Here is a 15,616-nt window from a genome sequence, read left to right as displayed (position 1 = left end):
TAAAGGCTATAATTTATATACTGTAGTAAATTATGATACATTAATTTATATAATATTATTATATACAAAATGACATTTTGTAGATAATTATAACAAATTGCTAAGTGTTAATTTACAATTTTGAATTAAATTAAGGTTATTTATTTGTAATTTTCTTTACAATAATTTTAATACAGTTTTAAGGTAATAAGATTATTATTATCAATAACATTTATACTATCATTAATTTACTTTTTTATTATAAATTTTTGAATTATTCATATATTTGTAATATTTATCATTTATAATGACATCTCATATGAATCGATAATCCAAAAGCAAGTGGAGTAAAATGTTGTACATCTTATATCACAAATTATATAAGAAAAATAGCAATTTATTCAAATAACTATTAATACTATAAGTGCAATACATTTTTATAAAATTGTCTTTTGGTTTATTGATAACATATACAATATAAACATTATAAAAATGTATAATTATTTGATGATAAATTATTTATTTACATACTAATTAAAAATCATTGTAATTATTAATTAATTGACATTTTAAAGAAAAATTTGACATTAAAACATTAAATGTTGAAAAATACCGGTAATTATTACCATAATATATTGCTTTTAATAAATATGAAACCAATTACAGTAAGTTAATAGTCGATTGAAATTTTGTATTATTTTTGATTCATATATACCTACATTACATTATATATTAAAATGTTTTATTGATGCCATTAAGATACTGAGTGATACATTAAGAAAATAATTATAATACAAAATAAATTAAAAAAAACAATTTAAACGGCAGAGTTGTCTACATCCATGTTATCAGAGTTATCACATGGATTATCGCATGGATTATCTCCCCAATCAATCTTAAATCGGGTCACTCGTGGATTTGTGGCCAAAATGTTGCGCTGAAGTTTGTTAAATAGTGGAGTCGCCGGCGGGTTCTCCTTGAGTTCGGGATCACTATATTCATTGTTCACATAATAGCCAACTCTAATGAATTCCTTTCCCCGATAAGAACAGGTCAACAGTACGACAGTGACACCAACAGCATCAGCCACAGGAATTACTGAGGGATCGGGAGGATCGGCTTGAAATACAAACATATGTCGTCCCTCGGGCACCGGTCCTACAAACACTGTATCCAATGTCTGGTCATAGTCCTCACTCTCAGCTGATCCTACATATATTATCTTCCATTCCAAGTCTTCTTTCAAGTCTTCAATGCATTCAAATGTGATTTCAAACTGAAACGGATTACAGAACTGCGAGGGATTGTCTGCAAATGGTATCAATATATCAGTCAAATTATATCAACAACTCATGAGTGTCACACACTTACCCAATACCACTATATTAACGATATGTGCCTATTATTGTATCAATTATTTCTTCATAATTAGTAAATCCATTTAAATTAATCAAATAATAGACAAACCTTTGCCATAGTTGTTGTCAATGAATGAAACAATCGAGAAGTGCGACAATCAGTGGTCAGTCAGTCGACTACAAGATGTGTCAAAAGTGCGCTCTTTTGGACACTTAATGCCAACTTATAGTCCAATCACGTGATGGCAACACAAGTCATGGCAGTCATGACAACACTCAACACATCAATACAAACATTGATTGAATGCCATCTTTCGGTTGAATTAATCTATTAATAAATCAATTCCATTGACTCACACATTGCAAGTCAACACTCAATACATAGTTTATTACATACAATATCTTAATAGTGAGTCATATGCTCGATAACTATGACTTTTTAGTAGAGTTCATATACAGTACTGTACTGTAAGTTATGTTACATAACATTGAATCTGTGATAATATGTCTATTAAATGAGTAACCATTGGATTCAATGAACTAATGGTTTAGTCAATCAGTTATATTATATTAATATAAATATATATTATATAACATATCTATCTATAAATCAAAGCATTGTATTATCACTTATCAAGTGTTGAATTGTATGGACACAAGTGGACAACATTTGAAAGCATCGATTGTCCGACGGGTCATCACTTTTGGTACTAATTTATATTCATATGTTTTAATTGCAATTATATTATAATTTATGCCATAATCCTAACCCTAACTCCAAAAACATACATAACTTGAATACTGTTTTCATAATAATAATAATTATTATATCATATGATTGTCTGTTTGTGTTATGTTTTGATTGTCAAACTACATAAACATTTACATTATATGATATACAATATATTATATGTATTATTATTATTACAGTTAAATACAGTATTATATAATTGACTGAATCAGTGATTGCAATAACACTGTCATCTGACCACTGATACAAACATAGCGTATAAACAATGATTGCATTGATATTATATATAATATACGGGTATACAATATATGGATGTATTGTACAATACATTGTTTTATTGTATTTGTGCTGTTATTATGTAAAAACATTAGTTTCGGTAAAAATATAGATTAATACATGAAATTTGATATTTTATAGAAAATTTAAAACAATAGCTAAACTAATTGTAATATTGAAGGCATGAGAGCGTGAATTATCTTTATGTTAGTTATGTTTGGTATTTGAAACAAATTAGTTTGTTTGCCAAACTATAAACCAGTAAAACTAGTGAAACACAGGTGCACTCAACCACTCATACCATTTACTGGTCATATACTGTATTAAAGTTTAAAAACTTGAAAAGTTAGTTATCGTTGCGAGAGATGGTTAGGGATGGCACAGGTGTTGTGTCATTGAATTGTATTGTGGGGTCTATTGTGAGTCAAACCCTATTTTATATTTAATTTGTTGATTGCAATCATTAATGCATTGAACCCACAAAGCCCTCCATTATTACCGGTCATCACTGATCTGAGTCACACATTCATAGCTTTTTGTAATAAGATAGCTCAGGTAGCAAAAGGACAAACAGGTGCAGTCCTATATAACTTATATAATATAACTACAGGAACTACAGGTACACTTAAGACACATTATATTGCCTTTTGTAAAAATAAGTGGAATTTTCAAACAACTTAAGTTTATAATTACTTTTTAAATTTTGTTTTAATATTAACTGTTATTTGGTTTTTTCATCACTTTTTTGCTTAATTTTTTAAAATTGAAAACTAATTTCTGTCAAAAATGATTGCAAACATATGTTAACAACTGTTGTCTATTAAGTGAATGACAAGATATCTGTTTGTTTGTTCAAAAGCTCAGTCCAACTAAAACAACTCAATTGAAATACCTCTCAAATGGAGTGCAGTTTACCAACCAATACATCGACGTTTGCCTCAAAGCGCTCCCCTCACTCTCCATTGCCTAAACCAATGGGCCCTAAGGAGGGCCCCACTAAATCTCAATTTCACGTCAACTTTAACACAGAAAAGAGTGATTTGACGGACAGAAAGAAGAAGTATTTGACGGCAAAGTATGGACAACACCAGATGAATCTCATTAAGAAAAGATTAAGGGTTGAGATGTGGATGTATGAACAGCTACAGGCGCTCTACAATATATCCGTATGTATTAATTAGTTTTGTTGATTAATATGGATTAATAAACAACAATCAATTTAAATCTCATAGAAATATCTATATAATATACAAAAGTAAACTAAGGCATCGTATTATTACAATATATTTATTCCGAAAGATTATTATTTTAAAAAAGATAGTTAACAAAAATTATGCTAAAATTAGATTTATATATTAGTTAAATAAGAAAACTGAATATAAAGTAAAAGATAATTTTATTCATCTTTAGGATGACTCCAATGATGTCGAAATAGATTTGGACGAACTCTTAGATATTGAAGAAGATATCGGAAGAAAGGAATGGCTGAGAGTATGTATTTTGAAATGCAATTTATTAAATATAAATTTAATATATAATTACAATAAAGAATTAATTATTATGAATACAATAATTTAAAATCAGAACAAAATAATAGACGCCAAGCAATCCAAAGACGTTGTCGAGTCGTTTATTGTGGAACTGTTGGAAAAAGCGAAAACTCTCTAATAATGAAGATTTTCTAATTTATTGATATATTTATTGGTTTTACGAACAAATTTTTAGCTTAAATTTAGATTATTTTTATGCAATCATTTCAAAGTCGAAGTCAAACTAAATGATAATCTAAATGAGTTAAACATTGGATACAATGATCTCTTATTTAGAAATACAACATACAAACAACTAGTCATGCATTTGGCACATCACTAACATATTAAGCATATCTAAAGGCAAATGATTTTAATAATCTGATCAAAGAAACCGATTTTTACTCTAAAATAGTGATTAAAAAAGCAAATGTTTCGACTTTGAGTGCCATCGCATCAAAACTTGATTTAAAAGATCATAAATTACTGTAAGAAAACCAAAGAAAGTATAACATTATTCATTACTTAGATATCAATGGTTAAGATAATTATTTATTAGCTCTCTATAGATATTAACAAAATGATTGCCATTTGTAATACTTTGCATGTTTTGCTAAATTATTTTATTTTACTAAATAAGTTTTAATTGTTTTTATGCATTTAATACCCAATTTTAATGTTTTTCTCATTTTTTTCCCTAACACTTGATATATTACTATTTATTTTGAAACAAAGTTTAATTTTTATTGGGCCGAAAACTCAAAGAAGTTTAATTGAAACCAAACGAAACAAATATGTATATAATAATTGCCTTTTTGTGCCAATCAGTTGTTTAATTGAGCAAAGAGTTTACCACTTGTTTTGGTTGCAATCAAAATATGTTTCGACTCAATAAATTAGTTTTGGGAAATGTTATGTCAAATAAAATATTGTTATTGCAATCAATCGTTACATTGTTTTGTGATATTTTATTTTTTGATTTTATTATATCAGCAATTGGTGTACAAACTTAGCGAAGCGTTAATAACTCTTGCGAGTCGAGACATACTTTTGTTTCAAAATGTTTTGTAACTTAACTTTAATTCACAAATAAAATAATTATTAAATTAATATCAATCAATCATTTCCTTGTCTTAATGTTTTAACACTAAAAGATTATGTATTATTTTCAAATGAAAATAAAATTTCATAGATTTTTATTTTTAAAGTTTATTAACTAATGATAATGTGTTAAACAGAGCGAACAATAATATATTGAATTTGACTATAAATTGATTATAATTACTAAGTAATGAAAATTCATTCACAAATGATTGTCTTGATAGTCATTTGCCGACCAATATCTCGGCTCTATTATACTCTTAGGTTTGTCGCGAACACGCGGTGGCCACTCGTAGTATGTGTTGAGCTGATCCCACGGCCCAAAGCTCTGATAGTCAAGAGGTCGAGGCATAAGTTGACATCTCTGAGCTTTATTCACCAAATTATACACCTTTTGATGCATACGCTCACATAAACCGGTCACAGATCGCGGCATTACTTTACCGTCAGATTCAACAAATTGTTGCAAAATCAAGATATCCTTAATAATAGTCATTAAAATTATTATCAAAAAAATGTCAAATCATTTGATGGTCAATATGTTTACCGTATAATTAAGACGTCTTAAGTTGAGTCGACAAAGTGGACAACACTTGCAGCTGACGTTTTCATCAGTGGTCACCAATTTGTCCGTCCGGTCAGACTTGACTTTGACTGCCTCTACGGTTATTGTATCGTCTTTTTCCGTATATTTGACTAAATGACAGACAATTTAATATAAATAATATTTATTAATAAAAATACAAATATATATAAAATTATTGACAAAAATTATACTTTCTTTGAGTCTATTGATTGTCGTTAGACTTATATGTCTTGAAATATATTGCATTTGATTGACATTTGAAACAATCGCTAACTTTTTGGTCAATGATTTCAACAAACAATTCATTGTTTTTTAAACACAATTTATGTTTAATTTATTAATTAATTATTAATTATTAATCATTTGAATCAATGTTTTTATATAATATTATTAATAATATAATGTATTGAAATGACAATATGTTTAAGTTGTTCATAAATTACGTCATTTAATTGATTGAATTGTTTAGTGAACATATCAACAGTGAGTTTGTTTGTTAAGTAGGCGTTCACTCAATCAATGGCTCAGTCTTTGACTATTTGTATAACTTTTGATTCAATCAATGATTGCTTTTATTAATTGATTATAAATTCAACAATTGTTTGATTATTTGATTGAAATCGTTATCATTTGGTTTAATTTGAGACAAATGGTAAGCAATTAATTAACAATAATTTTAATATTAAATACAATTACTGACCAATTGATTGTTGAAATATATATATGATATGATATGTATGAATGTATAGATCCGATTCATACTGATCCAGAACAGGGCCGGTAAGACACGACTGGCCAAGTGGTACATGAACTTTGATGACGACGAAAAACAGAAACTCATCGAAGAAGTTCACGCTGTGGTGACAGTCAGAGACGCCAAACACACTAATTTTGTTGAGGTTTGTCTTCATTGTCTTTATTATACAATATTATCAATAATATGACCATTTGATTGATATTTGTAAGAAATTTGTATTTATTATGTTTTTTTTGTCGATTAGTTTCGTAACTTTAAAATAGTTTATCGTCGTTACGCTGGACTCTACTTCTGTATTTGTGTTGATGTCAATGACAATAATTTGGTATATCTTGAAGCCATTCACAACTTTGTCGAAGTTCTTAATGAATATTTCCATAATGTCTGTGAATTGGATCTCGTCTTTAACTTTTATAAAGTAATTATTATTTGGTTTTATTATTAATAAAAATTACTGATTTGTTGTCATATGTGTGGACAGGTATACAGTGTCGTCGATGAGATGTTCTTAGCCGGAGAAATACGAGAGACGAGTCAGACTAAAGTGTTGAAACAATTATTGGTTTATAATTCACTCGAATAGTTCATTCAAATTGTTTTTTATTATTATATAGTTTTCATTATATTTATAATTTTTGTCTCAATATTTTATTTTGATATTCGGTATATATATTGTATATATACAGTATATTGATCTATTTATAGCTACTGTTTATCTAATTTGTTAAATTAAATATTATTATTAAAATTTCCTAATAAATTAAATTTTATTTTACATTTTGTGTTTTTGTTTTTATCAAATTGTTAGTCTGTAAAAAATGAATGTATAATAAAATACAGTATAATTCAAATTTAATATATTATGTGAATACAGTAATATGACATAATTGTATAGTTTTTAAAGACGATATTTTGTTGATAACTTGTTATAGGAATTGAATTTTCATTTGGATATATTATACACTACTATATAAACTGAAATTATTTATAGATCTATATTACAGTATATCTGTGTGTATGTGAGATATATATATAGATAGATATATGCAGAGAGAGAGAGAGAGAGAGAGAGAGAGAGAGAGAGAGAGAAACTACAATATGATATAAGTGGTATAAAAATCGATAAATTGTAACGAATTGATCGGTTGGAGTGTTATGTGAAGTGAGAGCACCGACACAACCATCACAACCATCACAACCACTAAATGATGAGTTCATAACATACAACGCATACAATATGTCTTAAATTATATAAACATTTGATATATATGTTATTAATTATTAAAAATAAGAAATGAATTGTTTAATTAAGTTTTATTTAAATGCAATTATTTTGTTATTGATTTATATGTCCAGTGGCTATAGTTTGCATTTAATAGAAAAACGATATCAACTAACAGATCCCAAAATTAATAGTCCACAACAACAGAGATCAATACACGATAATATTGTTGACCGCTTCCACATCAATGCCAATACCATTATAAGAACCCATGATTCTAAAGCACTGGGAGCTGTCTATTTGAACGAAACTGAATTGCCTTCTAATGAAGATTGTCTCTATTGGTGTCTTGAGACCAGTCCTTGCAATCTTGCAGTTTATGAACAAAAGGTATATTTTTGTCACATTTTTTAAAATTTAGCGTAAATTGAATGACTTTTTTAAAAAAAATAAAATCATTGTTTTTGTTATATTTATAAATTGAATATATAAGAGAAGCGGTAGTTGTTATCTGTTTGATTGTGGATCAACTGATGACTTTCGTTGTAAATTTACTGCACATAACTTCTATACGAGTTCTATACTTCAAGTCAATAGACATCCCTATGATTTGACTGAATGGCAATCACAAGTCAAACACGAAAAAGAGTTAACAAAATTAAGACCTCAGAGTACAGCTGCTCCTCAATTGAGTAGTACTTCTTCGACACACAATCTAAAGGCGCCATCAATGATACCGACAACGACTATCTCTACAGCTTATCATAAAAGTAAACTCAATACTACCGTATATTATCATAAAATTTGACTGTAATTTAATATTTAATATAATCTTTTAAATTGTTTATTATATAGCATCCCGTTGTTTGCACTATCAGTTTGAGTGCAGAAATAATAGCGAATGTATTGCAATATATAATGTTTGCGATGGTATTCCTCAATGTAGTGATGGAAGTGATGAATCCAATGATCTGGAGTGTCATAAGTCACGATTCAATGTTCCCAATCCTTATCCAAGTCATTCAATTAGTTCATCAGAGAGTCTAAGTCAAAATCCTAACAATAATAAACAAATGGATATGAAAATCCTCCCACAAAAAACAAATGCGATGACAGATCCAATATATGCACGAATTCCCTCAAATAAGGCCTCTCAAGTGATGCCGGCCTATAATTATCCGAAATCAGCCGATTTAGAAAATACTGGTCAACCAAATGATCAGTCATTAACTTCGAAAAAACAGAACTTTGGTTCTTCAGCAGATATGGCAGCTAATGGTTATAATACACAATACAGAGGTCCGTGGAATCAATATTACCAACAAAACGATGGATTAGGTTCTCCAGACAATCGCATGGGTGGCCAATATCAGATGGAACCACAATATATGAATAATTATGGCAATCGTGAAAATCATAATTCTGGCTCTTATTGGTTACCAACAGGAAGACAACAATCCTATGACTTGTCCGATCAAGTGTTGTCACCAGGAAGTCAACCTTATATGAATATTCCCCGATCACAGAACTCTGCCGATGACTGGCTTCAGAGCACATCCAACAGTTATAACTCCAACTATTACGATCATCTCTCTAGAAGTCATACAAATAAAATTGATACAAATCAGAGAAATGGAAACCAAATGACAACATCCAACACTAAATTGAATAGCGATTCCAATGTAAAGAATACAAAGAATTTAATCCCTCATAAATATGAACAACAGCTCAAAACACAGAATAAAGCAAAGGATGAAACAAATAATCCGCAAATTTATACAAAACCGAAACCCAGTTATTCTCATATGTCCTCAAACAAGGGTTATGTTAACAGCGCCAGTATTGTTGCCGTCTCTTATATGCACGACTCCAGCCAACAGAGCGGTCGAGAAACCAATAGTGCAGTCATTGCATTGACACTGGGATTGTGTGTCACTGTTTTGCTGGTCGTACTCGTGGGTTGTCGTATGAAATCATTCAAGAAAAAGATTGCCCGAAGAGGTCGATCATTAGCTCACGACGCAGACTATCTCGTCAATGGTATGTATCTATAAATTCAATTATAATGAATGACATCGAAAATAAATATTTATATATATATACATACAATGAATATATATATATAAATCTATGGCAATCGTTCAAAATGTTAACTTTATTGTATAATTAACATCATATATGAATCTTATAATTCAATTGATTGATTCAATAATAATTATTCTAATTTTTATTTATTTTTACTAATTTAAACATTTAAAAACATACTTATTATTTGTTTCGAAAAGTATATTTTCATGTTTTTAATTATTTCTAAAGTTATTACTAATGATTTAATAGTTAAATATTTATAAATATAAAAATTTAAATATTATAAATTACAATAAGTAATTATAATATTTCGACTAATCATTTTTTATTTAATTTTAATCTTATAATATAATACAACATAAAGAAAAGTTAGATATTTTGTTTTATGTATGAAAAATAAAATTGATTTAAAACTATAATATAATGACTATAATATAGTAAAAAAGATAAATTATCTCAATATGTTATTAAAAATCACAAATAAGATATATTTGTACCATAGGTTAAACATACAATTGGGGACATAGTTGTGGTATATTTCTAATATCAAGTAATTAGAACTAATGTATTATATGATAATTTTAAATGGTATTAAATTATCAGATAAATTGATTACATATGAACTTTATATGTTCATAAATAATATAAATAATTGATATTAAGAGTGAATTTATAATTATGAAATTATATCAATTATTATAGTTCACAAATTTTAATGTTTAATAATTGCAATAGATTTTTCTCAATGATTAAACAAATTGTTTCTAATTTTTATAGGCCTATAAACTTAATTGATTAATATAAATCAATTAAAACTATGAAACTTGTTTTAATTTTAATTTTATTATAACTTTAATTTAGAAATTTTTATAATATTAGAAAATTATGTGAATATTTTTCAACCAACACTATTTATTAAACTATATTGATATGTATTATAATATATTAATTTTTACACTGTTTAATTTATAGTAAAGTACAGTGAATATGAAAATTTTAAATATTCAAAAATTATTTAATTACCTCATGTTTTTTGTTATTATTATTAAATTGTATAATTCAATTGTTAATAATAAATCTTTGTTGTTACTAACAGTATGTTGTATTAACTTTTATATTTTGTAATATATTAATTTGTTTGTATTTAAAAAAAATACTATTATTAATATTATAATTGTATAATAGATTTATAAAGTATAAATTAATGTATAAATAAATATTTAATGACTATAATATAAAAGTAAAATATTGATTTTAACCAATTTGTGTGATAATTAAATGTTAATTTTCTTTTCAATTGACAAATTGTGTTATAAATCTTTAGATTATTGAAAAGTAAGTATAATATGTAAATTTCTATACAATTTTACGACATTTAGTTAAATTGTTTAATTATTAATATATTTATAAAAAGCATTTTTTATTATATAATTTTATTGTTTAGAATACACAAAAAAATTAGTATACAACGGGAAAAATGATTTTATTAAATATCTTAAAAACTAAATATTATAATTAATAATTTGAATTTAATAATTATTAATTCTAAAATACAATCTAATCTAATTCAACAAATTACATAAAAATATACCAAGACACTTTTAATTTATTGCATATTAATATATTACAAATTTGAGATTTATTTTTTTAGTCGAATATAACAAATTTTTAAAAAAATCTGAAACACATGTAGTAGCAAAAAATATGTCAGTTTAACTTTAAAGTTATAGCTAAAAAACTGTGTCAAACACTTTTTTAAAACCAATTTTATGTTTAGAGGATAAAACAAAATATAAATATTTAAAAGATTTTTTTTTTATTAAGAATATGATATTAAATGATATAAATATAATCTAATTACCCATTAATAGTACATTTGTGTATAAGTCAACTGTAAGTAAATTATATGTTATTAATATAAAAAATATGTAATATTAATAACTTTATTAAAATAATTTACTTAAAAAGTAAAAATAAATAATATTTTATATAATTTTACTATTTTAACAATATTTAATAAACTAAATAACAATTTCAAATAATAAATGTTAATAACAGTTAATAAATAATAATTTAATATAAGTTACAAAACTTTAGATTAATAGAAGTCGTTGTAATGAAAACAACGATATTTATGAATAAAACGTGTATTTAATTGATATTTTGGTAAATATAACAACAAAACAACGATTGCATTGTTTATACATTAATTGATCCACAATTTGAATATTGATTTAATCGAGTCTTAAATCTATACAAACCATTGACAAGAATGGCGTCACTTAAAGGAAAGGCAGCGAAGACTAAAGTAAAGAACAAGAGTCCGGCAGAGATACAGATAACAGCGGAACAGTTATTAAGAGAAGCCAAAGAAAGAGATCTCGAGATCGTCGCTCCACCGCCTAAGCAGAAGATATCAGATCCCGAAGAATTAGCTGATTATCAATTGAGAAAACGTAAGGCATTTGAGGATAGTATCCGTAAGAATCGACTGGTGATCAGCAATTGGATCAAATATGCCAAATGGGAGGAAAGCCAACAACAAATACAAAGGGCCCGATCGGTCCTCGAGAGAGCACTCGATGTCGACCACAGAAACGTTACGATTTGGCTCAAGTATTCTGAAATGGAAATGAAAGCCAAACAAGTAAATCACGCGAGAAATGTATTGGACAGAGCAATACTACTTCTGCCACGAGTTAATCAATTGTGGTATAAATACGTATATATGGAGGAAATGTTGGCCAATGTCTCGGCCTGTCGTCAAGTGTTTGAAAGGTGGATGCAATGGGAACCTGAACTCCAGTGTTGGTTGACTTACATTAACTTTGAGTTGAGATATAAAGAAGTGGATCGGGCCAGACATATATACGCCAGATTTGTGACCGTACATCCAGAGGTCAATAATTGGATCAAATTCGCCAAATTTGAAGAACAGAACGGATTTATAGTCAATGCTCGAGAAGTTTATGAAAAATCTATTGAGTTCTTTGGCGACGAGTATTGCGATGAAACTCTGTTTATGGCTTTTGCAAAGTTTGAAGAAAATCACAGAGAATACGATAGAGTTAGAGTTATCTATAAATATGCTTTGGATCAGTTATCAAGTGATAAGACACAGCAACTCTTTCATCAGTACACACTCTTCGAAAAGAAATATGGAGACAGAGCCGGCATTGAAGATATTGTAATGAATAAAAGGAAGTATCAATACGAGGAACAACTTAAGAGTAATTCACATAATTATGATATTTGGTTTGATTACATCCGACTCATGGAAAACGAAGAAGACATTGAGGCCATTCGCAAAATCTTTGAACGCGCCATCGCTAACATTCCGCCAAAGAAAGAGAAACGTTTTTGGAGACGATATATATATTTATGGATCAGTTACGCCATATTTGAAGAGTTAGACGCAAAAGATATAGATAGAGCTCGCGAAGTCTATCAGTTTTGCCTCAAATTATTACCGCATAAGACGTTTACTTTTGCTAAGTTTTGGATTTTGGCCGCAAAGTTTGAAATCAGACACAAGAACTTAACGGCCGCTCGCAAACTGTTGGGAACAGCTATTGGATTGTCTCCTAAAGATAAACTTTTTAGGGAATACATCGAACTTGAAATTCATTTAAGAGAGTTTGACAGATGTCGTGTACTTTATCAGAAATTTCTTGAATTTTCGCCACAAAATTGTACCGTTTGGATGAAATTTGCCGAATTAGAGACTATTTTAGGTGAACTGGACAGAGCCCGAGCTATTTATGAGATAGCAATAGATCAGCCGAGACTTGATATGCCAGAAGTGATTTGGAAGTCATACATAGATTTTGAAGTCGAACAGCAAGAGTATGAAAAGGCGCGCCTTTTGTATGAACGGCTACTCGAACGGACACAACACGTCAAAGTATGGATCAGTTTTGCACGATTTGAGTTCCAGGCTTCTGATGGCAGCGAAAGTGGTATCGCACAGACCAGAACTGTCTTTGAAAGGGCTAATAAAGCTCTCAGAAATTGCGAAGAAAAAGAATCGAGACTTATGTTATTAGAGGCCTGGAATGAGTTCGAACAACAGTATGGAACTGATAACAGTAGACAACATGTATCGCGACTAATGCCTAAAAAGGTTAAGAAAAGAAGAAAAATACAGACTGATGACGGATCAGATGCCGGTTGGGAAGAGTATTACGATTATATCTTCTCTACTGATGAAGAAGCACTACCACATCTCAAATTTTTAGAAATGGCTAAGAAATGGAAACAATTACAACAACAAGAGTGATAATTTGGTAATCATCACAACATTTGAAATCATTCATAATTGTCTACAAATTAAAATCAAATAAAATATTTTATTATTTAAATGTCGACTCGAGTTATTCCAAGTCTTCAGGTCTGACTGGATGTGATAAAGGGATTATAGACTTCTTGTGTTTATCTCGTGGTAAAGCTTTTCTCATATCTGTCATCGAAAAAGTTAAATGTTATTAACAAAAGTAGTGAAATGAGATCAAAACAAAAGTACCGAAAGCGTCTTCATCGGGATCTCCTGAATAATATTCTAAAACTCTTCGATAAACAGTATAACCGAGTCTTTTATACATATCAACCGCTACTTTATTAGATACCCTAACGAAGAGGTCCACAAAAAATGCTTGTTTTCTATCATAAAAATAGTTAGAAAACAATTACAAATCATATAAGATATTACTTTTCGGATATAACTTCCAAAGCGTTCATTAATTTGGCCGCTAAGTTGAGCCTACGGTACTGCGGGGCCACACTTAATGCGGTCACGTGTCCGTGCCATTGGTCGCCCTGTCCTTCAATTTTGCCCATAACTGTGCCATAAGTATATTATAATGAGACAATTAAGATGAGCACATGTTGTCATACATACTGTATCCCATGATATGTCCATTTGGTGTCTCTACCACTTGGAAGCATTCGGGCCAATGCGCTAAGTATTGCACGTAAAATGATAGGCCATATGTCTCAGTCAACGGATCCAAATTTCTGTCAATTCAAAGACAATTACTATTAAATGACAATTTGTGTCAACCATTCAAATCAAAACCAACACATTATTGAAGCGAAACAAATCATCGCAACGAAAGGCACGCATTGTGGCCATCGTTTTGGTGGTCACTCAATGGTCATCACATCAATGGACACACAAATGATAAACAAATGTTATTTGTTTTGATTAGTTGTATATCATATACACTGCATTATACAGTATATGAAATGCAATATTAATATCAATGCTATTAAATGCTAACAGTATTTATAAATTATAATTTAGTAATTTTAAGTAGAAATGACATATAAATATTTAAACTCATTTCTAAAAGTCCCACATTTGGTATACAAATTAAGAAAGTTTTATAGTTTAAGGATTAGTACTATTTTGGATAAGAGTCATGAATTTATATGTGGTTTCTGCATAAAAACACTCAATTATTACTATATTTACTATCACTTACTCAACACATTTAAATCATACAAACATATGGCTATAATCCCCGCGCAAACTATTCACATCAATACAAAATACAGTAACTTTTAGTTCACTAAAAGTACCAAATATTCGAATTTGTAATTTGTTTGACAAGTTTTAAGCAATTTTTATTTGATTTTTAAAATTAACATTTAATTTCAGTTAATTTCATTATAATTGCAAATATTTATCAAATAACTGCATATATATTAAAGCAAATAATTTCTACACATTATTTTTAATGATAATTAGTTTATTATGCATAAAGTTTATAGTACTGTACAATACCTGTACTGTACTTTACTGTACATATTTAAAGCTGTGTTACTGTAAGCCATAGCACAAGTGTCGCCCCTTTAGGTGAAGTCAACATAATTTGTTAATACAATAACTAATTATACAGTAATTAAGTGCTTATATGACAATTAATTTACTTATTTAACAAAACAAAGTTACCATTAAGTGATAAGTT

General features: G+C 28.4%; 7 protein-coding genes across 7 annotated transcripts; 4 read left to right on the top strand and 3 right to left on the bottom strand.

Moving 5' to 3' along the window:
• Window positions 1–595: 595 nt before the first annotated feature.
• Window positions 596–1,640, bottom strand: LOC128966230 (histone chaperone asf1-like). The gene is made up of 3 exons (XM_054313069.1): window positions 1,447–1,640; window positions 1,351–1,378; window positions 596–1,287 (listed from the first exon to the last, which is right to left on the bottom strand). The coding sequence occupies exons 1-3, from the start codon at window positions 1,453–1,455 to the stop codon at window positions 797–799; spliced, it is 528 nt and encodes a 175-aa protein (XP_054169044.1). The 5' UTR covers window positions 1,456–1,640; the 3' UTR covers window positions 596–796.
• A 100-nt stretch (window positions 1,641–1,740) lies between these two features.
• Window positions 1,741–4,999, top strand: LOC128966231 (protein phosphatase 1 regulatory subunit 14B-like). Its single transcript, XM_054313070.1, has 4 exons — window positions 1,741–2,044; window positions 3,224–3,530; window positions 3,775–3,855; window positions 3,949–4,999. The coding sequence occupies exons 2-4, from the start codon at window positions 3,264–3,266 to the stop codon at window positions 4,030–4,032; spliced, it is 432 nt and encodes a 143-aa protein (XP_054169045.1). The 5' UTR covers window positions 1,741–2,044; window positions 3,224–3,263; the 3' UTR covers window positions 4,033–4,999.
• Window positions 5,000–5,134: 135 nt separating this feature from the next.
• On the bottom strand, window positions 5,135–5,899 carry LOC128966229 (39S ribosomal protein S18a, mitochondrial-like). Its single transcript, XM_054313068.1, has 3 exons — window positions 5,772–5,899; window positions 5,542–5,690; window positions 5,135–5,475 (listed from the first exon to the last, which is right to left on the bottom strand). The coding sequence occupies exons 1-3, from the start codon at window positions 5,884–5,886 to the stop codon at window positions 5,197–5,199; spliced, it is 543 nt and encodes a 180-aa protein (XP_054169043.1). The 5' UTR covers window positions 5,887–5,899; the 3' UTR covers window positions 5,135–5,196.
• A 158-nt stretch (window positions 5,900–6,057) lies between these two features.
• LOC128966232 (AP-2 complex subunit sigma) lies at window positions 6,058–7,040 on the top strand. Its single transcript, XM_054313071.1, has 4 exons — window positions 6,058–6,232; window positions 6,330–6,479; window positions 6,582–6,755; window positions 6,819–7,040. The coding sequence occupies exons 1-4, from the start codon at window positions 6,230–6,232 to the stop codon at window positions 6,918–6,920; spliced, it is 429 nt and encodes a 142-aa protein (XP_054169046.1). The 5' UTR covers window positions 6,058–6,229; the 3' UTR covers window positions 6,921–7,040.
• A 370-nt stretch (window positions 7,041–7,410) lies between these two features.
• LOC128951990 (uncharacterized) lies at window positions 7,411–9,669 on the top strand. Its single transcript, XM_054297307.1, has 3 exons — window positions 7,411–7,949; window positions 8,053–8,329; window positions 8,415–9,669. The coding sequence occupies exons 1-3, from the start codon at window positions 7,632–7,634 to the stop codon at window positions 9,611–9,613; spliced, it is 1,794 nt and encodes a 597-aa protein (XP_054153282.1). The 5' UTR covers window positions 7,411–7,631; the 3' UTR covers window positions 9,614–9,669.
• Window positions 9,670–11,748: 2,079 nt separating this feature from the next.
• On the top strand, window positions 11,749–13,975 carry LOC128952704 (crooked neck-like protein 1). The gene has a single exon (XM_054298138.1). It carries the CDS (start codon window positions 11,920–11,922, stop codon window positions 13,924–13,926), a length of 2,007 nt encoding a protein of 668 aa, XP_054154113.1. The 5' UTR covers window positions 11,749–11,919; the 3' UTR covers window positions 13,927–13,975.
• A 1-nt stretch (window position 13,976) lies between these two features.
• Window positions 13,977–14,934, bottom strand: LOC128952705 (N-alpha-acetyltransferase 20-like). Its single transcript, XM_054298139.1, has 5 exons — window positions 14,726–14,934; window positions 14,545–14,660; window positions 14,356–14,485; window positions 14,170–14,306; window positions 13,977–14,106 (listed from the first exon to the last, which is right to left on the bottom strand). Exons 1-5 carry the CDS (start codon window positions 14,776–14,778, stop codon window positions 14,021–14,023), a joined length of 522 nt encoding a protein of 173 aa, XP_054154114.1. The 5' UTR covers window positions 14,779–14,934; the 3' UTR covers window positions 13,977–14,020.
• Window positions 14,935–15,616: the final 682 nt, after the last annotated feature.

Source organism: Oppia nitens, unplaced genomic scaffold (assembly GCF_028296485.1).
Source record: "Oppia nitens isolate AA-2021 unplaced genomic scaffold, nextdenovo-longstitch-racon4-pilon3 scaffold1_pilon_pilon_pilon, whole genome shotgun sequence".
In the NCBI taxonomy this organism is placed as follows: domain Eukaryota; kingdom Metazoa; phylum Arthropoda; class Arachnida; order Sarcoptiformes; family Oppiidae; genus Oppia; species Oppia nitens.
Note: the sequence above shows the minus strand (reverse complement) of the source record. Positions and strands in the feature narration are given on the sequence as shown.

What these genes read in the sequence shown, in the direction of transcription:
- LOC128966232 (XM_054313071.1), top strand. An exon ending in AACACACTAATTTTGTTGAG is followed by an intron (nt 6,480 to 6,581) that starts GTTTGTCTTCAT and finishes TTTGTCGATTAG; the next exon opens with TTTCGTAACTTTAAAATAGT. An exon ending in TCGTCTTTAACTTTTATAAA is followed by an intron (nt 6,756 to 6,818) that starts GTAATTATTATT and finishes ATGTGTGGACAG; the next exon opens with GTATACAGTGTCGTCGATGA.
- LOC128966230 (XM_054313069.1), bottom strand. An exon ending in CGTTAATATAGTGGTATTGG is followed by an intron (nt 1,288 to 1,350) that starts GTAAGTGTGTGA and finishes TACCATTTGCAG; the next exon opens with ACAATCCCTCGCAGTTCTGT.
- LOC128966229 (XM_054313068.1), bottom strand. Translation starts at nt 5,886, where the DNA reads ATGAATTGTTTGTTGAAATCATTGACCAAAAAGTTAGCGATTGTTTCA. An exon ending in AATCAATAGACTCAAAGAAA is followed by an intron (nt 5,691 to 5,771) that starts GTATAATTTTTG and finishes TCTGTCATTTAG; the next exon opens with TCAAATATACGGAAAAAGAC. An exon ending in TAAGACGTCTTAATTATACG is followed by an intron (nt 5,476 to 5,541) that starts GTAAACATATTG and finishes ACTATTATTAAG; the next exon opens with GATATCTTGATTTTGCAACA.
- LOC128951990 (XM_054297307.1), top strand. Translation starts at nt 7,632, where the DNA reads ATGAATTGTTTAATTAAGTTTTATTTAAATGCAATTATTTTGTTATTG. An exon ending in TTGCAGTTTATGAACAAAAG is followed by an intron (nt 7,950 to 8,052) that starts GTATATTTTTGT and finishes TGAATATATAAG; the next exon opens with AGAAGCGGTAGTTGTTATCT. An exon ending in CTCTACAGCTTATCATAAAA is followed by an intron (nt 8,330 to 8,414) that starts GTAAACTCAATA and finishes TTTATTATATAG; the next exon opens with CATCCCGTTGTTTGCACTAT.
- LOC128952705 (XM_054298139.1), bottom strand. Translation starts at nt 14,778, where the DNA reads ATGGCCACAATGCGTGCCTTTCGTTGCGATGATTTGTTTCGCTTCAAT. An exon ending in TTGTTTCGCTTCAATAATGT is followed by an intron (nt 14,661 to 14,725) that starts GTTGGTTTTGAT and finishes TTGAATTGACAG; the next exon opens with AAATTTGGATCCGTTGACTG. An exon ending in TCCCGATGAAGACGCTTTCG is followed by an intron (nt 14,107 to 14,169) that starts GTACTTTTGTTT and finishes TTTCGATGACAG; the next exon opens with ATATGAGAAAAGCTTTACCA.
- LOC128952704 (XM_054298138.1), top strand. Translation starts at nt 11,920, where the DNA reads ATGGCGTCACTTAAAGGAAAGGCAGCGAAGACTAAAGTAAAGAACAAG.
- LOC128966231 (XM_054313070.1), top strand. Translation starts at nt 3,264, where the DNA reads ATGGAGTGCAGTTTACCAACCAATACATCGACGTTTGCCTCAAAGCGC. An exon ending in AGGCGCTCTACAATATATCC is followed by an intron (nt 3,531 to 3,774) that starts GTATGTATTAAT and finishes ATTCATCTTTAG; the next exon opens with GATGACTCCAATGATGTCGA. An exon ending in GAAGAAAGGAATGGCTGAGA is followed by an intron (nt 3,856 to 3,948) that starts GTATGTATTTTG and finishes ATTTAAAATCAG; the next exon opens with AACAAAATAATAGACGCCAA.